The sequence below is a fragment of the Pelophylax lessonae genome (assembly GCF_965119305.1).
Source record: "Pelophylax lessonae genome assembly, chromosome: 4".
In the NCBI taxonomy this organism is placed as follows: domain Eukaryota; kingdom Metazoa; phylum Chordata; class Amphibia; order Anura; family Ranidae; genus Pelophylax; species Pelophylax lessonae.
This window is the reverse complement of record NC_138771.1, coordinates 41,445,676-41,467,270: the sequence shown is the minus strand read 5'-3', so window position 1 is coordinate 41,467,270 and position 21,595 is coordinate 41,445,676. Positions and strand designations below refer to the sequence as shown.

General features: G+C 41.5%; 1 protein-coding gene across 1 annotated transcript in view; it reads left to right on the top strand.

Annotated features, from left to right (window-relative positions):
* Nucleotides 1–21,595, top strand: part of SLCO3A1 (solute carrier organic anion transporter family member 3A1) — a 502,692-nt gene that overhangs the window by 403,013 nt on the left and 78,084 nt on the right. The window contains exons 5-7 of the mRNA XM_082254687.1: nucleotides 2,419–2,583; nucleotides 6,160–6,358; nucleotides 13,792–13,927. Of these exons, the coding sequence (XP_082110813.1) occupies nucleotides 2,419–2,583; nucleotides 6,160–6,358; nucleotides 13,792–13,927 (500 nt within the window). The remainder of the gene's footprint in view (nucleotides 1–2,418; nucleotides 2,584–6,159; nucleotides 6,359–13,791; nucleotides 13,928–21,595) is intronic.

The following is a 21,595-nucleotide window of genomic DNA, read 5'->3' as shown; positions in this document are numbered from 1 at the left end:
ATTAGTCACAACCCATACATTGGGGTCCAGGTTATTGTTGGGCCAGAAGGTCCAGACAGAAGAAAGCGAAGAGAAGGGAGGTTTCAAGGTCATTTGGTAAGATAAGTGGGCTAAAGAAACCCTGGGGGATTTGGAGGGATTAAATAAGGAGATCAGGGGGTCAGAATTGAGAAGAGGGGTCAGGGACCTGTCACGGGTGGGATTACAGAAAGAGATAATTAAAAATGTGTCCCCCTTGGACTCGTGTCCAGGAGCTTATCCAGTTCGCTAGAAGTTACTTAGGCTAGAAGAGTTCAAATATGGAAAGGCATATGGCTCCCATATTTAAAGAAATTTAGATTGTGGGTTTATTAGAACACTGGATAATTTCTTATTAACCAGCATCATACTCATGCCTTCTTTGGATTCTTGAAAATGGTCAGGGACTTCTTCCAGGTTTTGGCTATCCTTTGTTTAGCCACCAGAAACAATAATGCCACTAATTTGTTTTGGTGTAAGAAAAAGGCCTGGAATTTTATGGTGTAGATGGGCTATCCTTGCATCTTTTGGGCCAAATTTATGGAACAAAGTTTGAAGGCAGCCAAATGTTCTGGACCAAAATGCAGTTAACCTTGAGCAAAACCACCAGGTATGTGTTATGTCTCCACTTAGGTCACACTGCCTGAAGCACCTGTTACTGTAACTTGGGTTAACATGAGCTATTTGAGCTGGTATTGAATACCACTGAAAGAGAACCTGGTATGCTGTTTGCAGAATGGTTGTATTAAAGGAACATTTCACTAATGTAGACCTGATTTTACTACCGTCCTTCAGATCTAGAGAAACAGTAAAATCCCAGGGAAGTTGTGGGTAGTCCACTGCACAAAAGACCTTGGCTTTACCATACCCAGGAAAATTGCATCCTTTCTGAAGATATTTCAGTTTGGCAAAGCTCTTTACTTGATAGGGGACCTTGCTTCTAATCCCTGGTTCACTCCAAAGCAACTTGTCATGCAGCTTTGGACTTCAAAGTTGCATTACAAGTCCCTTCTTATGTGTTTCAATGGCGGCGCCTTAATTGCTATGACTCAAGTTGCAGGGACAAAAAAAAAATAGTTACTTTTGTGCGACTTTCAATGTGACTTGGTCCCATAGACTTCAATGTTATCTCACAGAAGTCACATCAGTATACATAATAATTCCACTTTGAAAGATATATATTTTTTTAACCCTCTCCTCTCCTCCCTGGTCATCCTTGCTGCCTAAAAACTTCTTTCCTCACACCTGAGCATAACGGGATTGCATGTTCCCGCTCACATTATTTTCCCACATTTTTTACACTTAAACGCGCATTGCGCATAGGGAAGCTCATTCACTTAAATGGGCTGTCCTATGCGGAAAAAAACGCCCTATAGTAGCTCAAGAACCTTTTCAGTTGTGGAGCATCGCACATTTTGGTGTCTTTGTAGCACGTTTTGTCACACAGGAAAATACACGTCTGCTAACCACGTTTGGATTGTGACTAAAAATGAGCCTGTATTCGCATCAGCGCATTTCCGAACATGCGCATCCCGCACACAAAAAATGTGCACATTTTGGAAATGCGCATTTGTTTGCCTTGCCATTATGGCGACAGGATGTACATTTGCAGCGCATTTCTGAAATGCACAGCAAAGTGCGCATTTTCTGTGATGGTTGCATGCAGATGTAAATAAATGTAGCCTAGTTGTTAATGACACCCCAATCACGATTAACAGACACGTGTTTTGCCGCACGAAAAAACGCACTACAAACGTGCCAAGATGCATACTGAAAAAATGTGACACTCCATGACTAAAAACGTTCTGGAGCTGCTTTGGGGCTTTTGAAAAATGTGCAAAAAAAACATGAGTGGGAACGAGTAGAAATGTGCTTGGGAGAAAGTTTTTAGGCAGCAAGGCAAAAAAAAAACAATGAGCCATCAAAGTTGCACATCAATGTTTCCTATCAGTAAAGTCGCCTTGAAGTTAGTTTGAAGTCGCAGGAAAGTAGTACAGCAAAGTCTCGCTTTGTGCTACTTTCATGGCGCACAAGTATGAGCCAGGACTAAAGGATTGTGTGGCTGCCACATTACCTGAATACTGAGATACATAAACATTTTTAGGATTTGTGTTATGCATTCTCTTCAAACAAGCTCTAAAAGTGGGCTCTTGTCTTGCTTGCCTTTAATAAAACAGCCTCGTTTAATGTGTGCACCATTTTCTCTGTGCAGCAGGATCAGTTTTTCAGATTAGTGGTTTTAACAGGTCAACTGCTCAGCCCAGCGTAGTTTTCATTGTAACAGAAAATGCCAAGTATTAGCTCACTGAAAAGGAAGTCTAGTAAACAACTGAATGTCAAAATGAATTAGACACTGATGCTTTCTGACACCATGATCCAGATGTCTCTGTTCTTTTTCAGTCATTCCAAAAGTCACAAAGCACCTGCTCACCAACCCTGTGTTCACCTGCATCGTTCTTGCAGCCTGCATGGAGATTGCTGTGGTGGCTGGCTTTGCAGCTTTCCTGGGGAAATACCTAGAGCAGCAATTTAACTTGACAACATCATCTGCCAATCAACTGCTAGGTGAGCGGAAAACAGATAACATAGAAATGTCTTTATTTGCATGCTGTTTTAGTCCTGATTCACACTGGTGTGATGCGGGAAAGCCTGTGATCCCAGTGTGGGTTCCCGCATCGCACCTGAATTGCACACTGGTTCACACTGACAACCTGCTGGGGGTGTCAACGTAAAGTTAATGACACCCACAAATCGGTTCCTAGATTGCAGTGTGAACTATGAAATGGCACAGGAACCAAAAAAGGGTCCTGCACCATTTTGATGCGTATTCAATGTGATTTCGGATATACAATTTGTATGGCTGAATTTGCATCACATAGACATTGCTTGTGATCTAAAAGTGGGGGAGAAACTGCGCTAATATCTAAATGTGGTAGCAGCAACTTAACATGTGACAAACATCAAAAAACATATAAGGGGGGAAGCTGTGCTAAGTGACACAAACATATATCATGAGTCCAAAAAGTCCCAATGTTTGGTATAAATAAATATTGAATCAGAATGTCCAAAAAGTATATATTCAACCGAATATCCATCCGTGCTGGAAAATGAGTAAATTCACTGCTTACCAGAAGTAGCAGTAAAGTATGCCTTGAATAAGGGTTAGCCGAGCCAGATGAAAATCTGAGAAGGATTCCTCCCCAGCGGTGGCCGTCCCAGGATCACGATAAATTAAGTGTATGGATGAAAAACAAATAAAACATAGCGTGATACTGTATAATATTCTAGTGAATCACTCCGGAGTGTGTCAGAAGGAAAAAAGGAAGGTGATGATACAACCCACCACCAACACAGGCTGCTTACCAGATATTAATATAAATGAGCAAATAAACAGCAATTCGAAAGATGATAAAGGCTATGAATGAACCACCACCTTAGCGTATTGTAATTACCAGATAGTTGTTAAGTGAAGGCAAATCAATATGCAACTCCAAGAAGGCCTTAGGATAAGCCACCACCTTTATCTTAGTGTAATTACCAGATATTAGAAGTAGATGAGCATAGAGGATAACTTCAAATGAGCCAAGGACCCGCTGAGAAGCTTCACCAAAACAATCTGCTTACCAGAGATAAGCCAAATGAATGCCAAATCTTAGATCCAGATATCCCCGGGAAATATCCAATCTCATATAGACAAACGGTCCCTGGTGGTGTAGAGGCCAACCCACAGATATGGCTCCAGTGATCATATAAAAGTAATGATGGAGATATCCATAGTGTAAACCCGTTTTATTAAAAATAAACAATAAGGTATTTCACTTACATAAAAGAACTTAAAACTGCTCTGAATCGGAGCTGACGGCTGGACAGTTCCAAACACCCGCCTGAGCGTCTCAACGAGGTGACGTCAGCACGCCGCGACCGACGTACGTTTCGTCAAAGGATGACGTTCTCAAGGTACCTTGAGAACGTCATCCTTATGCCTATCCCATGCATGCTTAAACTCCTTCACTGTATTTGCAGCTACCACTTCTGCAGGAAGGTTATTCCATGCATCCACTACTCTCTCAGTAAAGTAATACTTCCTCATATTACTTTTAAACCTTTGCCCCTCTAATTTAAAACTGTGTCCTCTTGTGGTAGTTTTTCTTCTTTTAAATATGCTCTCCTCCTTTACCGAGTTGATTCCCTTTATGTATTTAAAAGTTTCTATCATATCCCCTCTGTCTCTTCTTTCTTCCAAGCTATACATGTTAAGGTCCTTTAACCTTTCCTGGTAAGTTTTTTCCTGCAATCCATGTACTCGTTTAGTAGCTCTTCTCTGAACTCTCTCTAGAGTATCTATATCCTTCTGGAGATATGGCCTCCAGTACTGCGCACAATACTCCAAGTGAGGTCTCACCAGTGTTCTGTACAGCGGCATAAGCACTTCTCTCTTTCTACTGCTTATACCTCTCCCTATACATCCAAGCATTCTGCTGGCATTTCGTGCTGCTCTATTACATTGTCTTCCCACCTTTAAGTCTTCTGAAATAATTACTCCTAAATCCCTTTCCTCAGATACTGAGGTCAGGACTGTGTCAAATATTCTATATTCTGCCCTTGGGTTTTTACGCCCCAGGTGCATTATCTTGCACTTATCCACGTTAAATTTCAGTTGCCAGAGTTCTGACCATTCTTCTAGTTTTCCTAAATCCTTTTCCATTTGGCGTTTCCCTCCAGGAACATCAACCCTGTTACATATCTTTGTGTAATCAGCAAAAAGACAAACCTTACCATCGAGGCCTTTTGCAATATCACTTATGAGATTGGATATTTCCCGGGGACATCTGGATCTAAGATTTGGCATTCATTTGGCTTATCTCTGGTAAGCAGATTGTTTTGGTGAAGCTTCTCAGCGGGTCCTTGGCTCATCTGAAGTTATCCTCTATGCTCATCTACTTCTAATATCTGGTAATTACACTAAGATAAAGGTGGTGGCTTATCCTAAGGCCTTCTTGGAGTTGCATATTGATTTGCCTTCACTTAACAACTATCTGGTAATTACAATACGCTAAGGTGGTGGTTCATTCATAGCCTTTATCATCTTTCGGATTGCTGTTTATTTGCTCATTTATATTAATATCTGGTAAGCAGCCTGTGTTGGTGGTGGGTTGTATCATCACCTTCCTTTTTTCCTTCTGACACACTCCGGAGTGATTCACTAGAATATTATACAGTATCACGCTATGTTTTATTGGTTTTTCATCCATACACTTAATTTATCGTGATCCTGGGATGGCCACCGCTGGGGAGGAATCCTTCGCAGATTTTCATCTGGCTCGGCTAACCCTTATTCAAGGCATACTTTACTACTACTTCTGGTAAGCAGTGAATTTACTCATTTTCCAGCACGGGTGGATATTCGGTTGAATATATACTTTTTGGACATTCTGATTCAATATTTATTTATACCAAACATTGGGACTTTTTGGACTCATGATATATGTTTGTGTCACTTAGCGCAGCTTCCCCCCTTATATTGCTTGTGATCTGCACAGCAATGCCGTGTGAATCACATCTGGCGTCTGTCACACTTCTGGCTTCGGCCGCCTAGACGATTACATCACAAGGTAAATTCCCAAGGACTCCAGGAATATCGGTGTCATCTATCCCAGGAGTCCATGGAAATCGCCTAATACTGAAATCTTGCGTGATCTCCTCTAGAGATGTCCTGTGATTGACAGGTTGCCATTACAATGGGCGGGAACTTCCACCAATGCCGCTATTGCTATGGAAACCTGTCAGGAAGAAACATCAATGCGCATTGGCATTACTGTACAGGCATGAGATTGGGAGGTGCATGCTGGGTAGCCAGCTGCACTGAATCCCAGAAATGAAGACAAGTGGGCTTCAGATGCCCACAACTGCTGGGTTAGTTTATAATCATTAATAAAAAACAGTAAGGTAAAGAATACATTATTCTCCATCTCCCCCTAGACTTATGAACATTTTATCCTTGCTGTTCGAGGGGGGCACAGGAAGGGTACATTCACTATAAACGTCTGCATATATATATATATACAGTATATATATTATGATACTTTCACATTTGTTGCAGAAATGAATATAATGGTAGTAATATAATTCTTTGTCTTCTAGGTATGACAGCAATACCATGTGCCTGCTTAGGCATTTTCCTAGGTGGACTTCTGGTGAAGAAACTAAGCTTATCTGCCCTTGGTGCCATCAGAATGGCAATGCTGGTAAACCTAGTGTCCACAGCCTGCTATGTATCCTTCCTCTTCCTTGGCTGTGACACGGGACCTGTAGCAGGAATAACTGTTCCCTATGGAAACGTGTAAGTATTACCAATTGCCATTTTCTGCGTTAGCCTAACATTGTTGTATACCATTCACCGATACTTTCTGCTCAATGATGCAGTTTTGCCAAGCTAAGTCACTGCTGTACAAAAGGTCAAGTTTACTTAATTTAAGCGATGAAACAGATGTCACTAAAGGATTTTATAGCCGCGCAGCTCTATAACACAAGCTGAGCAGAACACGCTGTTAAAGTCAGCCAGCCAGCATTTTAAGATGGTCTTTATAAAGGAGTTAAAAGTGACAGGAGTACTTATTACTGCGCTTACATAAATCTCCAGCAGTATTGATACACCATAATTAGTCATATTCTGTTCTGTTTTTATTTTTCTGCAGACGATTAAGAGAAACAGACACTTAAGGCTGTTAAAAGGAAAATGTCAGGGACATTTCTCTTTGTTCTGAATACATATAAAAGCAGCGCTTATAAATTTTGATTGACAGCTGATATAAGCACAGTCTATACATTTAGAGATACTTAAAGTTGCTGCTTGCTTTAAATTAACGTGAACATGAAATAAAAAAAAACGAAAAAACTTGAGACTGTGTTCTTTGTCGAATGCAATGAAAGATCCAATATTTGTTTCTTAAACCACTGAGCACTGTATTAAAAAATCAATGCATTCAATTTATTTCAAACTTTTTTTTATCAGAGCTTTTCTAGACTGACTCATTTCAGGTTTTAACTACTTCTTTTTTTTTTTATTTTGGCTTTAGCGGTCTCATCTTTCATAGACATTTTGGGGTTGATTTACAAAAGGCAAATAGACTGTTCACTTTGCAAGGGAATTTGTACTTTGCAAAAGAATCTCCCTTTAGCTGAAAGTGATTGTAAAGTCTTGTTTTTTTTTTTTTCTTTAAAAATAACAAACTTGTTATACTTACCTCTGTGCAGTTGGTTTTGCACAGAACAGCCAAATCCTCCTCTTCTCGGGTCCCCTGTCTGTATTTCTGGCCCCTCCCTCCTGTTGAGTGCCCCCACAGCAAGCAGCTTGGTATGGGGGCACCTGAGCCGAGCCACAGCTCCCTGTGTCCATTCAGCCTGTCCCTGCCCCACCCCATCCCCTTTCTCTCCTCTTTGGGTGACTGAGTTTGATTGACAGCAGCGGGAGGCAATGGCGCCGCACTGCTGTCTCAGCCATTAAGGAGGGGAGTCCCAGGCAAACGAGACAATCCTACAACTTTGCTGGATCTAGAGGAACCTTAGGTAAGTATTAGGGGTGCTAACGGGGAATGCTGCACACAGAAGGCTTTTTATCTTAATGCCGGTTTTCCTTACAAGAAATGGCGTTGGCAGCACCCGAGTGCCGATTGAAAAATCGGCTGGGGTGAAGACACCACTGGATTCGTGGACAGGTAAGTGTTCTAATAATAAAAGTCAGCAGCTACAGTATTTGTAGCTGCTGACTTTTAATTTTTTCTAAAGGAGGCTAGAGCTCCTCTTTATTATTGTTTGAAGATGTCAACCAATACGTTGTCTACTGTTTTTATACACAGCATGTGCTACAGTCCTTGTACCCACAAAATATGGTTTAATTTCTATTCCATACAGAAAGTCTCACAGAGACCTACATCAGTGATAAGTGGAAAAAGCCCTTTTACATTGGTGTTAGTGAAGAAGTCTCTTGTGACCTCCGTGCCAGTGATGAAGTACCCCCTTACATTGGTGCCAGTGATGAAGTACCCCCTTACATTGGTGCCAGTGATGAAGTACCCCCTTACATTGGTGCCAGAGAGGATGTGCCCCCTTACATTCGTGATCAGTAGTAATATGGCCCCCCTCCTACATTGGTATCAGTAATAAAGTACCCCCTTATGTCTGTGATTATTTTTTATTATTATTATACAGGATTTATATAGCGCTAACAGTTTGCGCAGCTCTTTACAATATGAGGAAAGACAATACAGTTACAATACAATTTAATACAGGCGGAATTAGAAGGCCCTGCTCGTTAGACCTAACAATCTAGAAGGGAGGGTCAAGTGAAACAATGGGCAATAACTGTGGGGAATGAGCTGATGGAGAAAATGGAAGTACAATGGTTAGGTGTGGGTAAGATATGCTTCTCTGAAGAGGAGGGTTTTCAGGGATCGTCTAAAAGCTAATAGATTAGGAGGTAATCCGACAGATTGGGGTAAGGCATTCCATAGGATTGGAGAGGCTCTGGAAAAGCCCTGGAGGCGAGTATTGGAGGAGGTGACAAGGGAGCTAGAGATCAGGAGGTTTTAAGAGGAACGAAGAGCGATTAGGTTGGTATTTTGAGACTAGGCTAGTGATGTAGCTGGGGGCTAAGTTGTGAACGACTTTGTAAGATGCTGTTAATATTTTGAATATCAATCAAAATATATATGATAAATGGTAATGTGCCTTCCTACATTGGTGTCAGTGGTAATGTGCCCCCCTACATTGGTGTCAGTGGAAATGTGCCCCCTATATTGGTGTCAGTGGGAAAATGTCAGTAAAGAAGTGACATTGTTAGGGGCCACTGCACTAGTAACCACCACTGTAACACTTTATTTGTAACGCACACACCACTCATGCTGCTCCTCCTGGACTCTGGCTGGGGCTTCTCCTTTCTTTGGCTGAAGCTTATCCTGGGCTTTAAAATCAAGCGGCTTCTCAAATTTGCTGCTGCCGCACACTCCACCTACTGCCACAGCATACTGCGATAGATTCATTTTTCTCTATTGTTCATCGACAGATGCAGCTCCATCTTCATTACTAGTAGGGTTATGCTCCTCCCATCAGGAATAGGCGCAAGGCAGGCAAAAAGCTTAACCACACTTATGGGGCCTGCAGGTATAACCTATCACACTATGCTATCATTGATCAGTTTGTTCTGCCTAGTGTTAGAAATAGGACCTAGCCCTGCTGGGGCTTCGGTCTTAGTTGTAACAGGGAAAGTTTGTGATTTTTTATTTTAGTACCTGAGGACCAAGATCCAGAGGAACTACAAGCAACAGCTGGCTGAGGTTTCGCACTGGATAATCTAGATCCTTAAAGTCTCCCAGCCTGGTCAGCGAGCGTGAGCAGGTTATATCTGGTCTCGCTGGGATGCACAAGACCTGGAACGCCCTGAGTCACAGCTTCCCCTTGGCTAACAGCACCCCCATCCCGGATGGGAGGTGATCTGTCTGGGAATGGTGCCCACCTGGTACCGTGGTATGGCGAGCTGAAGATTCAGGTTCCTCCTTTCCCGGTGAAGGCGCATTCTACGGAAGAGCTGAGTGCCTTTTGGGCTTTTTGCCATCAGGCATCGGTGCTGCAAGTGTGCAAGACGGCAACTTGGTCATCTGTGCATACGTTTACAAAATTCTACAAAGTAAACGTGTTGATATCTGCGGATGCTCCTTTTGGCCGCAAGGATTTGCAGGCTGCAGTTTGAAAGAGAACTCTTTTTTAGTTTCTCTTTTTTTTGTTCTGGGAGAGCCCTGGTTGTCCCTGGTTGAGCTCCTTGTTACTTGATTGGCTACGTTTAGCCTTTGGGGGACTAATGTTTGTTTTTTGCGTTGTCTTCCCGTCCCCCCCCATAAATATACTGCTTTGGGACATCCCTACTAGTAATGAAGATGGAGCTGCATCTGTCAATGAACAATAGATAAAACTGGACTTTTGTAAGAACTTACAGGAAAATCCTTTTCTCTGAAGTTCATCGACAGACGCAGCACCCGCCCCTCTACTTCTTAATGAATGGGGTTTTTTGTCTTCTAAACACTGCTTGCAACTAAACTGATTAATGGTAGCAGAGTGTGAGGGGTTATGCCTGTTGGGACAGCCCCCATAGGTGTGGTTAAGCTTTATGCCTGCCTAATGCCTATTCCTGATGGGAGGAGCATAACCTTATTACCGTAGTAATGAAGATGGAGCTGCGTCTGTCGATGGACTTCAGAGAAAAGGATTTTATGGTAAGTTCTTACAATAATCCAGTTATTGCACACTATGGGTGGGAGCATTGGTGGGCAGCGGGCAGAAATATAGGTCAACAGCACCACTACTGCCTCTTATTTTGCCCAAAAATCAAATAAAAAAATGAAGAGCTGGTACAACTATCAACCGTGATACTTCATTAGTAGCTTTAAAACGTACTATTTTCTGCACATGTACTGTAGATTTTCATAATCAAATGTGTAAATAGAATGTGGAAAGGATCTTCAAACACCGCACCAGCGTGTGAAGGTCCTCAGATCTTTGTCAGTGATTGGCAATAGTCTTTGAAGATGTGCTCCCATCTATCTTTAGACATGGACCAGTGGCATCTGTTGCAGTTCCTCTACTCTGTATGGGTGTCTATAAATTATTTGTTAATTCTCCAGCTTGTCCGTTGGCTTTAGTTTAAATGCATTTTATCTAAGACTACATAGTATAGAAAGCTAGGGCAGTCTGGAAATTCAGAGATAGAAGATAAAACTCCCACTAGTCAAATATATAAATACCTGCAATGGCCGTACTGTAAAAGAGAACACTTCACAAAGTATTTCAGACAGTCTCGGCATTTATTGATGTTTAAACCAAGCAAGAGTGTTCAAAGTGCACTTCTTACCTGCTTTAAACAGCAATAAATGTCACACCTGCCGTTTCACAGTCTTTTAAGAGAGCAGTATGTTGCTTTTTTTTTTTTTTACTACAATAATCCTTTGTTGCAATAGATCTTCGTAAACTGACAGACCATATACAATGCACTCCCAGACTCCTAGATTACAGTTGTCATTTGTAAAATTACTCTTTGGTTGAGGAAATGAATGTGAATCTGTTAGTTATTTTCATAAATTTACTAAAAAGAAAGAGAACTTTGATGACTGGGAAAAATAATCAACTGATAGCAATATAATAGCCCAAAAATAGATGTTTGACACTGGTCTTTGCCCAGTGTAAATAATGCAGTTTATTTAAAAGAAAAATGTTGTGCATGGTAAAGTGAAGGCTTTTCTGTTACCGTTTATCAAATACCAATTGCCATTTTCTTTTTAAAAGCATGGATAAAAGCATAAATCTGATTTGCTTCAATTTGACTTTTAACCACTTTACCACCGGAGGATTTTGCTGTCTTACGTCCAGGCCACTTTTTGGGATTCGGCACTGTGCGACTTTAACTGACAATTGCGCGGTCGTGCGACGCCGTACCCAAAAGAATTTACATCCTTTTTTTTTTCCCACAAACAGAGCTTTCTTTTGGTGGTATTTGATCACCTGTGCGATTTTTAATTTTTGCTCTATAAACAAAAAAAGAGCGTAAATTTTGAAAAAATAACAATATTTTTCACATTTTTTTATCTGAAATTCCCCCCCCAAAAAATGTAAAAATCAAAATTTTTTAAAATTTTGGCCAATTTGTTTTCTGCTACCTATGTTTGGTAAAAAAAAATCACAATAAGCGTATTTTGATTGGATTGCACATAAGTTATTGCGTTTACTAACTAAGGGAAAGATTTCTGTCATTTTTGGTGTTTTTTTTTTTAACGAGTAATGGCGGCGATCTGCGATTTTTTTTTTTTTGCGGGACTGCGACATTGCGGCGGACAGATCGGACCCTTGACTGACATTTTTGACACTTTTGGGGGTACCAGTGACATTACTGCAGCAATTAGTGCTATATATATATGCACTGTTACTGTGAAAATTACACTGGCAGGGAAGGGGTTAATTTTATTGGAGAGGGAGGGGTTAATGTATGCCTGGTGCTTACTAACGTGTGTGGGGGTAGGTGACTGAGTGACACAGGGACAGATCGCAGGTTCAGCTATGCTGAACCCTGCAATCTGACCCTGCCTGTCACTTAGGAGATCCGCCCGCTTGTGTTTACACAAGCAGGCGGATCTCCACACTCGATTCCCCGACGATCGGGGAAGAGCAGCGGCAATCGCCGCTGCTCCTCCCCTGGCCTGACTCCCACTGTGACTGAATACAGCGGGAGCGAGCCTCCGGCGGCGCGCGCGCACCGCCGAGGAAGGGGAGTGTCTGGCGACGTAGGTCTACGTCGCCAGACGATAACGAACCACTTTGCCGCAGTAGAGCTCAAATGAGCAGACGGCAAGTGGTTAAAAGCCTGGATAAAAGCATAAATCTGATTTGCTTCAGTTTGATTTTTAATATATTGCAGGTACATATATAGCATCAGTAATTAATGCAGCACTTTGCATATACTGTATATATATATATATATATATATATATATATATATATATATATATATATATCCTGAGGTCAGGACTCCGTACAGGCCAGTCAAAATCCCCCCCCAAACTCGCTCATTCATGTCTTATGGACCTCATTGTGGATGAACTAATTCATGATGGATTTGAGAATCCGCATCTAATTGGGGGGCTTCTGTCATTTAAAACTCTTGAATGGACCACGTGTCATAGATTTAACTTCTTGGTATATGAAGTCTAACAACTGTGATATTTATTTAATTTTTGTTTTTGTTATAGTGGAGGAAGGCTAGAACTTCTGTCAAGTTTTTACTACTACCTGTGTCAAATGTATCATTTGATAAACTGGGTGCACTAGGGACATAGGGGAAATCTCCTTAGCTGAGACACCGAGAATAATAAAAACCAGCAAAAAATTCTACCTCCTTTTTTTTTTAAATAGGCTGTTATTGCTTTTTGTATTTTAATTGCAGGGAATTCTCATGACTTCATGTCAAGGTTCTAATGCTTTCCCATTGTATCCAAAACTAAAATACACAATCAACCCATGAGCATAAGGGTAAATGTGGTGGATTATTAGTTATACTACTGATACTGTAAAACAGTGGTCTCCAAACTGGGGCCCTTTGCTTGCCTTTATCTGAACCTTGGGGCATTATTCCTCCTACTGACACCAACTATTGGGCCATAATTCTTGCCCCTAACACAAAAAATAATACCAATGATAGGCTCCTTTCCACCCGTTGGCACCAATGGTTGGGCACTATTTTTCCCACTGACACTAACGATGGGGCACTATTCCTCCCACTGACACCAATGATGGGGCACTATTCTTCCCACTGACACTAATGATGTGACACAATTCCTTCTACTGACACCAATAATGCGGCACTATTCCTCTCACTTACACTACTATTCGGGCATCATTTCATCTCATGGAAACCAGTGATGAAGCACAGTTCCTCCCACTAAAGATTTGGCATTGTTTACTCCCACAGACACTAGGACATTTTCTACTCCCACTGGCCACAGTCCGGCTCCTATAATGTCGGAAGGACAGTAAACTGGCCCCTTGTTGAGAAAGTTTGGAGACCCCTGCTGTAAAATAACAATTATTTGCTAGATTTCACTTTTTGATTTTAGGAATTGCTTTATACTTGGTCTCTATGTAACATATCACAGACTCCATTGTCACATAAGACTTCTACCCTTTAATCTATATCTTGTGTAAATAAAATGTTGGTGTTTTGTTTTTGTTTTTCAGTAGTTCTTTGGCGTCTTCATTAAACCACCAACCTCCATGCAACAGTGGCTGCGAATGTCACAATGACTCCTTCACTCCTGTTTGCGGTGCTGATGGCATAACTTACCTGTCTGGCTGCTTTGCTGGATGCACAAAGGTGGTAAGTTCTGAAAAGACTCTGGTGTACCATAATATTAATATGTGCAATCACAGATTTATATCTATGCCCTATCTAAATTAGGGATAGACCGTTATGTTTTTTTCAGGGCCGATACCGTTACCAATATTTTGGTCACAACGTATCGCTATCGGCCGATATGGGCCGATATTTTGTACATTTAAAGTTTTGAAAAATAAAGACAATTTTTGACACAAATCTGGTACCGAACATGTTCATTTTTGTTTAATGCTTAATGGCTGACTTGCTGGCACCCTATGGTGGGTGGCTTTCTGGCACCCTGTAATGGGTGGCTGGTTGTCTGGCACCCTGTGGTGGGTGGGTGGCTGGCTGGCACCCTGTGGTGGGTGGGTGGCTGGCTGGCACCCTGAGGTGGGTGGCTGGCTGGCTGGCACCCTGTGGTGAGTGGCTGGCTTGCTGGCACCCTGTGGTTGGTGGCTGGCTTGCTGGCACCCCTGTGGTAGATGCTTGGCTGGCCCACTGTGGTGGATGGCTGGCTGGCTGGCACCCTGTAGTGGGTGGCTGGCTGGCTGGCACCTTGTGGTGGATGGCTGGCTGGCTGGCACCCTGTGGTGGGTGGCTGGCTGGCTGGCTTAACCTGCAGTTAGTTCACCTTTACCAAAAAATTGACTATGCAGGTAAGAGATGTCTGTAGAAAAAAACAAACTGTGCAGCTTTGACCAAAGTTGAATAATGCCCTTGCTATAGGTGTAGGCCATTTACGTACCTAATGAAGCCTGAACAGAATACTCCCGGGATGTTTCTAGGACGTTTCTTAGAGAGGCACAACCATTACCGTTCACCTCCACTATCATAGAAATTAGCTCTTTCTCTGAATCATCCCCCTCACATGCTCTTTTTTCCCCTGATGCAGTAGCTCTGAGCTCAGAGTGTGAGAGCTTACTCCTGTGATAGTGGAGGTGAGCAGTAACGGCTAGGCCTCGCTTAGTCTAGCAATGTCCGGGAAGTATTCCAGTCAGGCTTCATGAGGTATGTAAATAGATCTACACCTTTAATAAGGGCATTACTCAATTTTAGTCTGAGCTGTACAGTTCATTTTTATCTACAGGTGTCCCTAATCTGCAAAGGCATTTTTTTGGTAAAGGTGAACTAACCCTTTAAATTGTAGCTGAGGCTAATATTATTTGTTAATAACCAACCCTGAAATGGGGACAAGGAAGAGCAAAACACCACATTCAAACAAAATAAATAAAAAACAGTATCATCTTTTATTTAAATCCCCCCTGTTCTGGAGTTGGGTTATTAGCAATAATCATGTTCAGGGATTGTGGGATCAGCAAGCACTTTGTATAAGTTTCGATCTTACTTCTAGACTTACTCTTTAATTGTAAAGGATACCAGACCCTGTTTTTTAAACCGCTTTTCTTGGGAGCATTATACCCCTTTTTTGTTTTGTCTCATTGTTTCATCTTGACAATAATTTTTTTTTTTTAAACCGAAAAAGGTTTATTTTAAACAAGCAAAAAGAAAGACAAACAAAAACCAGTAACATGACAGTCCAGTACATTCCATACACAATACTTCCGCTTTGTACAGTCATAGACATAGTTATCAAACTTCATATAGAGCCAAACCTGCATGTTTCCATTCAGCATTGCATCTCCTCCACTCCACCCGCTCGCCCAACAACTCATTAATTTTAGCTCCTTGGCCTGCACTTTTCCCAGTTCCCTACCATTTATTCACGCCTAGGACTAATCTTTGAAGTGTTAATTCTTGTGGACCAAGGCCAGGGGTATCCAACCACATGCCCCACTACTTTTCAAATTTACCTGGACATCCACGTCTTTTAAAGATATGACGTTCTAAGAGTAATGCATCTCCCTCAGCTGATAGCCATAATTTATGTGAGGGGGGTCAACAGACTTCCACATTATTAGGATTAATCGCCGAGCATGAAAGAGAGCCCTACCCACCGTTATCCTAATATTCTTTTCCTCAACAATATCCTCTAAGATATTCAATAGGCAACATTTAGGGTCTACTGGAATTCTTACTTTAAATGCTATGTAAAGTGTATTCAAAATCTGAGTCTAGTAACGATGGAGCTTGGGGCATCTCCATAGTAGGTGAATTAAATCACAGCAATCCCCTTGACATCTAGGACATTGTGACGCTGTTCCATATATCCCATCCTATACAACCTCAGGGGGGTGTAATGAGCACGTAAAAGAATGTATAACTGAGATAGCCTATGTGCCGTGTTCAAAGAGCAATAACCCACAGCCTGATATGCTTCCTCCCATCGGTCAGCCGACACCAGACCCAGATCCTCCTCCCAACCTGTAGATGCCTTATTGGGGTGGCCTTTGTGGAATTCGGTTTGCAACATGTTGTAACATTGGGAGATGAATCCTTTGAAGCCCATTTGTATTAGATTGAATATAGGGGTGGATGACAAACGCCATTCCCTTGATTCCTTTTGTGCTTTTACTGCATGCCGCAGTTGCAGGTAATACAATAACATATGAGAAGGCAAGGAAAATTCCCCCTGCAGGGACTCAAAGGATCTCAATACCCTATTGCGAAACAACCGGGACATGTATTCTAACCCATATTCCCTCCACCGACCACCATGTACCAACTTGGTTAATTCCGGGTAATTGTTACGCCAGACCGGGCTGTTTTTAGTGTATCCTGTTACCTGTTGCATGCATGTAGCCTTGTTCCAAATTTTCTGGACAAGGCCATGCATCTGTAAAAGTTTGTTTGGCTTGGCAAAACTAAGGGTCTCTAGGCCCTCTGAAACTGAGTTCCTCTTTATATAGGTGAGTATAATACGAGTCGTGGAGGGGAGGCGATCTTCACCTTGCCGCTCTGCCACATAACCAGGACCAATTAAGTGTTGCAATTGGGCTGTCACATTATATAGCCAAGGGTTAGGAAGAGCGAGGCCCCCCCATCCTTGGGTTTTGTTCCAGTTTAATTCTTGATGTACGATTACCCCACAGCAAGGTTCTAAAAAATGAATTTCCTATTCTATAAGTTTTTAAGGGGATAACAGTCGGGGAATTGTGCAGGGGGTAAAGGAGTTGGGGCATTAGAATCATTAATAAGATTAGCCCTTCCAGCAACTGATGGGTTATTTAGTCCAAATCTTGATTTTATCTCTAAATTTGTTTAATGGGGCTATATTCAGCAAGCCATAATCCAGGGGAGAGGAGGTCATATAAATCCCCAAGTACTTAAATTTGTCTGTATTAGGGATGGGGCAGGCGGGGGGTTATTATTTGATTAGAGGCATCGTCCAGTAGGAGCAATGCCGATTTGGTCCAATTAATCAACAAACCAGAATATTTGCCAAATTCACTAACAAAGTCTATGACAGTCTGCAGAGACAAATCAATTTCACCCAACAATATCAACATGTTATCTACATACAGCATGATCTTCTCATGCATCTTGAAAATCATTAATGAGGTAATTGAAAATTTCTGTGACTGATGAAGGAAGGGGCATTGCTTTTATACTATATATTTTGTGCTGTTTTTGTACATATCTGTTGTGAACAGGGCCATTTTGGCTGAAACATGTTAACATCTGCTGTACCTATTTGTCTTTTATAGAGTATCAATAAATGTAGACCTATTTAAGAACATGTATGGAGTTGCGGATCGTCTTCTACTGATTACTGTTTTTGAAATAGTCTATTATTATTTGTACAGATGTTTCGCTTTGTGTCTTTTTAAGGTTCTTTGGGTTCGAAATAATTAAAACCTCTGTAGTATATTAATTTGCTTCTACGAAAACAATACATGACTGACAAACACACATACAACAGATGCTACCTACTTCCTAGCAAATAAGCATGAATAATCTGTATAAAATAGGAACATGCTAAAAAGTTAACTAGCTCAGGGTATAGTGATTTCACAATAATCTCCATAGGAAACCAGGACCCCAGGCTCTACTGTACTAGTGATTGTGGGAAATCGAGCGAAAGCGTCATAGTTTTCTTCTGGCACAGACCTTTGTTGTTATGTCATTTTAGAGTCCTCCAGTCAGCTTAAGCTGCTGGTCCTTTAATATGGAAAGTTTAAGTAGACAATCCCACATGGAAGTATCCTTTCTCACTACTTCCTTCACCATAGTCTTCTAATTCTTTAGGTGAAACATTTCCCCAATCAACCTCTAGATGGCATTATTGTATCATACATGCCATAGGTCACCTAAATGGATACCATATGGAATGGAAGCGTTTAACTGCCAACTGACATTTGCCCAACATACAACAATAGTGTCTCTTGTTACCTATGTTTCAGGGCCATACTGGCTCTGAAGTGTCTTTCACCAGAAACTATACGCTGAAGTACATTTATTGGACTTTGTGCTTTATATAACTCTACTCACTGGCCAACAACCACCTACAGCGCCTTGAAAAAGTATTCATACCCATTGAAATGTTCCACATTTTGTCATGTTGCAACCAAAAACGTATGTGATAGACCCAAAGTGTCACATAATTGTGAAGTGGAAGGAGAATGATAAATGATTTTCAACATGTTTTACAAATAAATATCTTAAAGTGTGGCGGGCATTTGTATTTAACTCCTTTATCTCATACCCAATAACTAAAATCTAGTGGAACCAATTTCCTTCAGAAGTCACCTAATTAGTAAATAGAGTCCACTTGTGTGTAATTTATTCTCAGTATAAATACAGCTGTTATGTGAAGCCCTCAGATGTTTTTTAGAGAACCTTAGTGAATAAACAGCATCTTGAAGGCCAAGGTCAGGGAGAAGTTTAAAGCAGGGATAGGTTATAAAAAAATATTCTAAGCTTTGAACAACTCACGGAGCACTGTTAAATCCATCATCCAAAAATGGAAAGAGAATGGCACAACTGCAAGCCTACCAAGACATGGCCGTCCACCAAAACTGAAAGGCTGGGCAACGAGAACATTAATCAGAAAATCAGCCAAGAGGCCCATGGTAACTCTGGAGGACCTGCAGAGATCCACAGCTCAGGTGGGAGAATCTGTCCACAGGACAACTATTAGTATTGCACTCCACAAATCCTTTATGGAAGAGTGGCAAGAAGAAAGCCATTGCTGAAAGAAAGTCATAAAAAGTCCTGTTTGAAGATTGCGAAAAGCCATGTGGGGGACACAGCAAACATGTGGAAAAAGGTGGTCTGGTCAGATGAGACCAAAATTGAACTTTCTCTTACGTCCTCTGACAGTCGCAGCCCATTCATACAGTCTTCACAATTTGGTATTGGCCTTCTCCGCAGGAGCAAGCTAGGCAGTAATTTTGTTAATACAACAAACATTAACATATAGACACACCCACAGGGGGTCATCCCTCTGGCCTATATCCTCCAGCTAGTACCACTCTAATCCAGTTCTTTGCTGCCTAGCGTCAGGAGTAGGCTAGGTTTTCCCTGCTGGGACCTAGTGTCTCAGTTTTTTTCTTGTTTTAATTCTGAAAACCTCCCTTCCCTGTTAAGGCGCACTCTACTAGAGCAGTTGGTGCATCTTGGGCTTTTCGCCACCAGGCATCGGTGGCTCAGGTGTGCAAAGCGGCGACCTGTTCGTCTGTACACACCTTTTCTAAGTTTTACAAACTTGATGTGTTGGCATCCTCGGATGCTTCTTTTGGCCACAAGGTTTTGAGTGCCGCAGTGGTTTAAAGAGACATGTTTTTTTATCTCTTAGTCGTGGGGTTTATTTCATTTTTTTTCCTGGGTTAGCTCCTGTTGAGCTTTACTTACCCCACTGGTTCAGTTCAGTTTTTTCTCTGACCTGGGTGCTGTGTTGCCTATTTTAAGGTTGCGTCTTCCCACCCCTCACATCTACACTGCTTTGGGACGTCCCAATCGTGAAGACTGTATGAAGAGGGGCGGGGCGGCGACTGTCAGAGGACGTAAAAGAAAATAGAATTTTTGTAAAATCTTACCGTAAAATTATTTTCTCTGAGTCCTCTGACAGTCGCCACCCCGCCCCTCTCTTTGAGGTTGACAGTTTATCATGGACTGCTTGCTACATCAGAGTGGTAATGGCTGGAGGATATAGGCCAGAGGGACGGCCCCCTGTGGGTGTGTCTGTATGTTAATGTTTGTTGTATTAACAAAATTACTGCCTAGCTTGCTCTTGCGGAGAAGGCCAATACCCAATCGTGAAGACTGTATGAATGGGTGGCGACTGTCAGAGGACTCAGAGAAAATAATTTTACGGTAAGATTTTACAAAAATTCTATTTTTTAGGCCTAAAAGCAAAATGCTATGTGTGGCGGAAAACTAACACTACACATCATCCTGAACACACCATCCCCACCTTGAAACATGGTGGTGGCAGCATCATGTTGTGGGGATGTTTTTCATTTAGCAGGGACAGGGAAACTGGTCAGAGTTGATGGGATGATGGATGGAGCCAAATACAGGGCAATCTTAGAAGAAAACCTGTTAGAGTCTGCAAAAGACTTGAGACTGGGGCAGAGGTTCACTTTCCAGCAGGACAACGACCCTAAACATACAGCCAGAGCTACAATGGAATGGTTTAGATCAAAGCATATTCATGTGTTAGAATGACCCAGTCAAAGTCCAGCCCTAAATCTAATTGAGAATCTGTGGCAAGACTTAAAAATTGCTGTTCACAGACGCTCTCCATCCAATCTGACAGAGCTTGAGTTATTTTGCAAAGAGGAATGGGCAAAAATGTCTCTCTCTAGATGTGCAAAGCTGGTAGAGACATATCCAAAAAGACTTGCAGCTGTAATTGCAGTGAAAGGTGATTCTACAAAGTATTGACTCAGGGGGGCTGAATACAAATGCGTGCTACGCTTTTCAGATATTTATTTGTAAAAAAAAAATATGAAAACCATTTATCATTTTCCTTCCACTTCACAATTATGTGTTGGTCTATCACATAAAATCCCAATAAAATACATTTAAATTTTTGGTTGTAGTATGACAAAATATGGACAATTTCAAGGGGTATGAATACTTTTTCAAGGCACTGTACCAAGTAGATTTATACTGGATGTCATTTGGGTTATGTTAGAAGGTCTGATTAGATGCAGATGGTATTTAGCAGAGTTTACTTAAAGGGAATACTCCTATGACATCATTGTCTGGAAGATTGATGTGCGAGTCGCAGGAGGATCCTTAGATGTTGTAAAGGCCCCGGCTGGGTATTAAGTCACAAGTGCCATTGACCTCCTGCATTACGAGGTCTTTTTTGCTTTTCGTGGTGGCAGTGTCACTAAGGATCACAAATTTTTAATGGTGGAAGATGGTGGTGATTTTCAATCAAGGACTTCATTTTTTTCATCATATGTGGATTTTATTTTTCACATTTTCTTCATTTATTATGGACACTAATCATTGTTGGCGCAAGGCAGCAAAAGTTATAAGATTTAAACGGTGTATATCTCGCAGGAGAGTTGCTGCTTAAAGGGAAATAAATCCAAGGTAAATGTGTTGCGCTAAATCATAAATAAATACATGTGATAATATGGGTGATCGAACTTTTGAAAAGTTTGGTTCGACCAGAACACCCGAATTTCCCAAAAGTTCGGTTCAGATTCCAGAACCCCATTGAAATCAATGGGACCCGAACTTCTGGAATCAAAAAACACCATTTTGAAGCCCTAAAACCCAACAGATGCCCCTAAAAAGTGCCTAGGG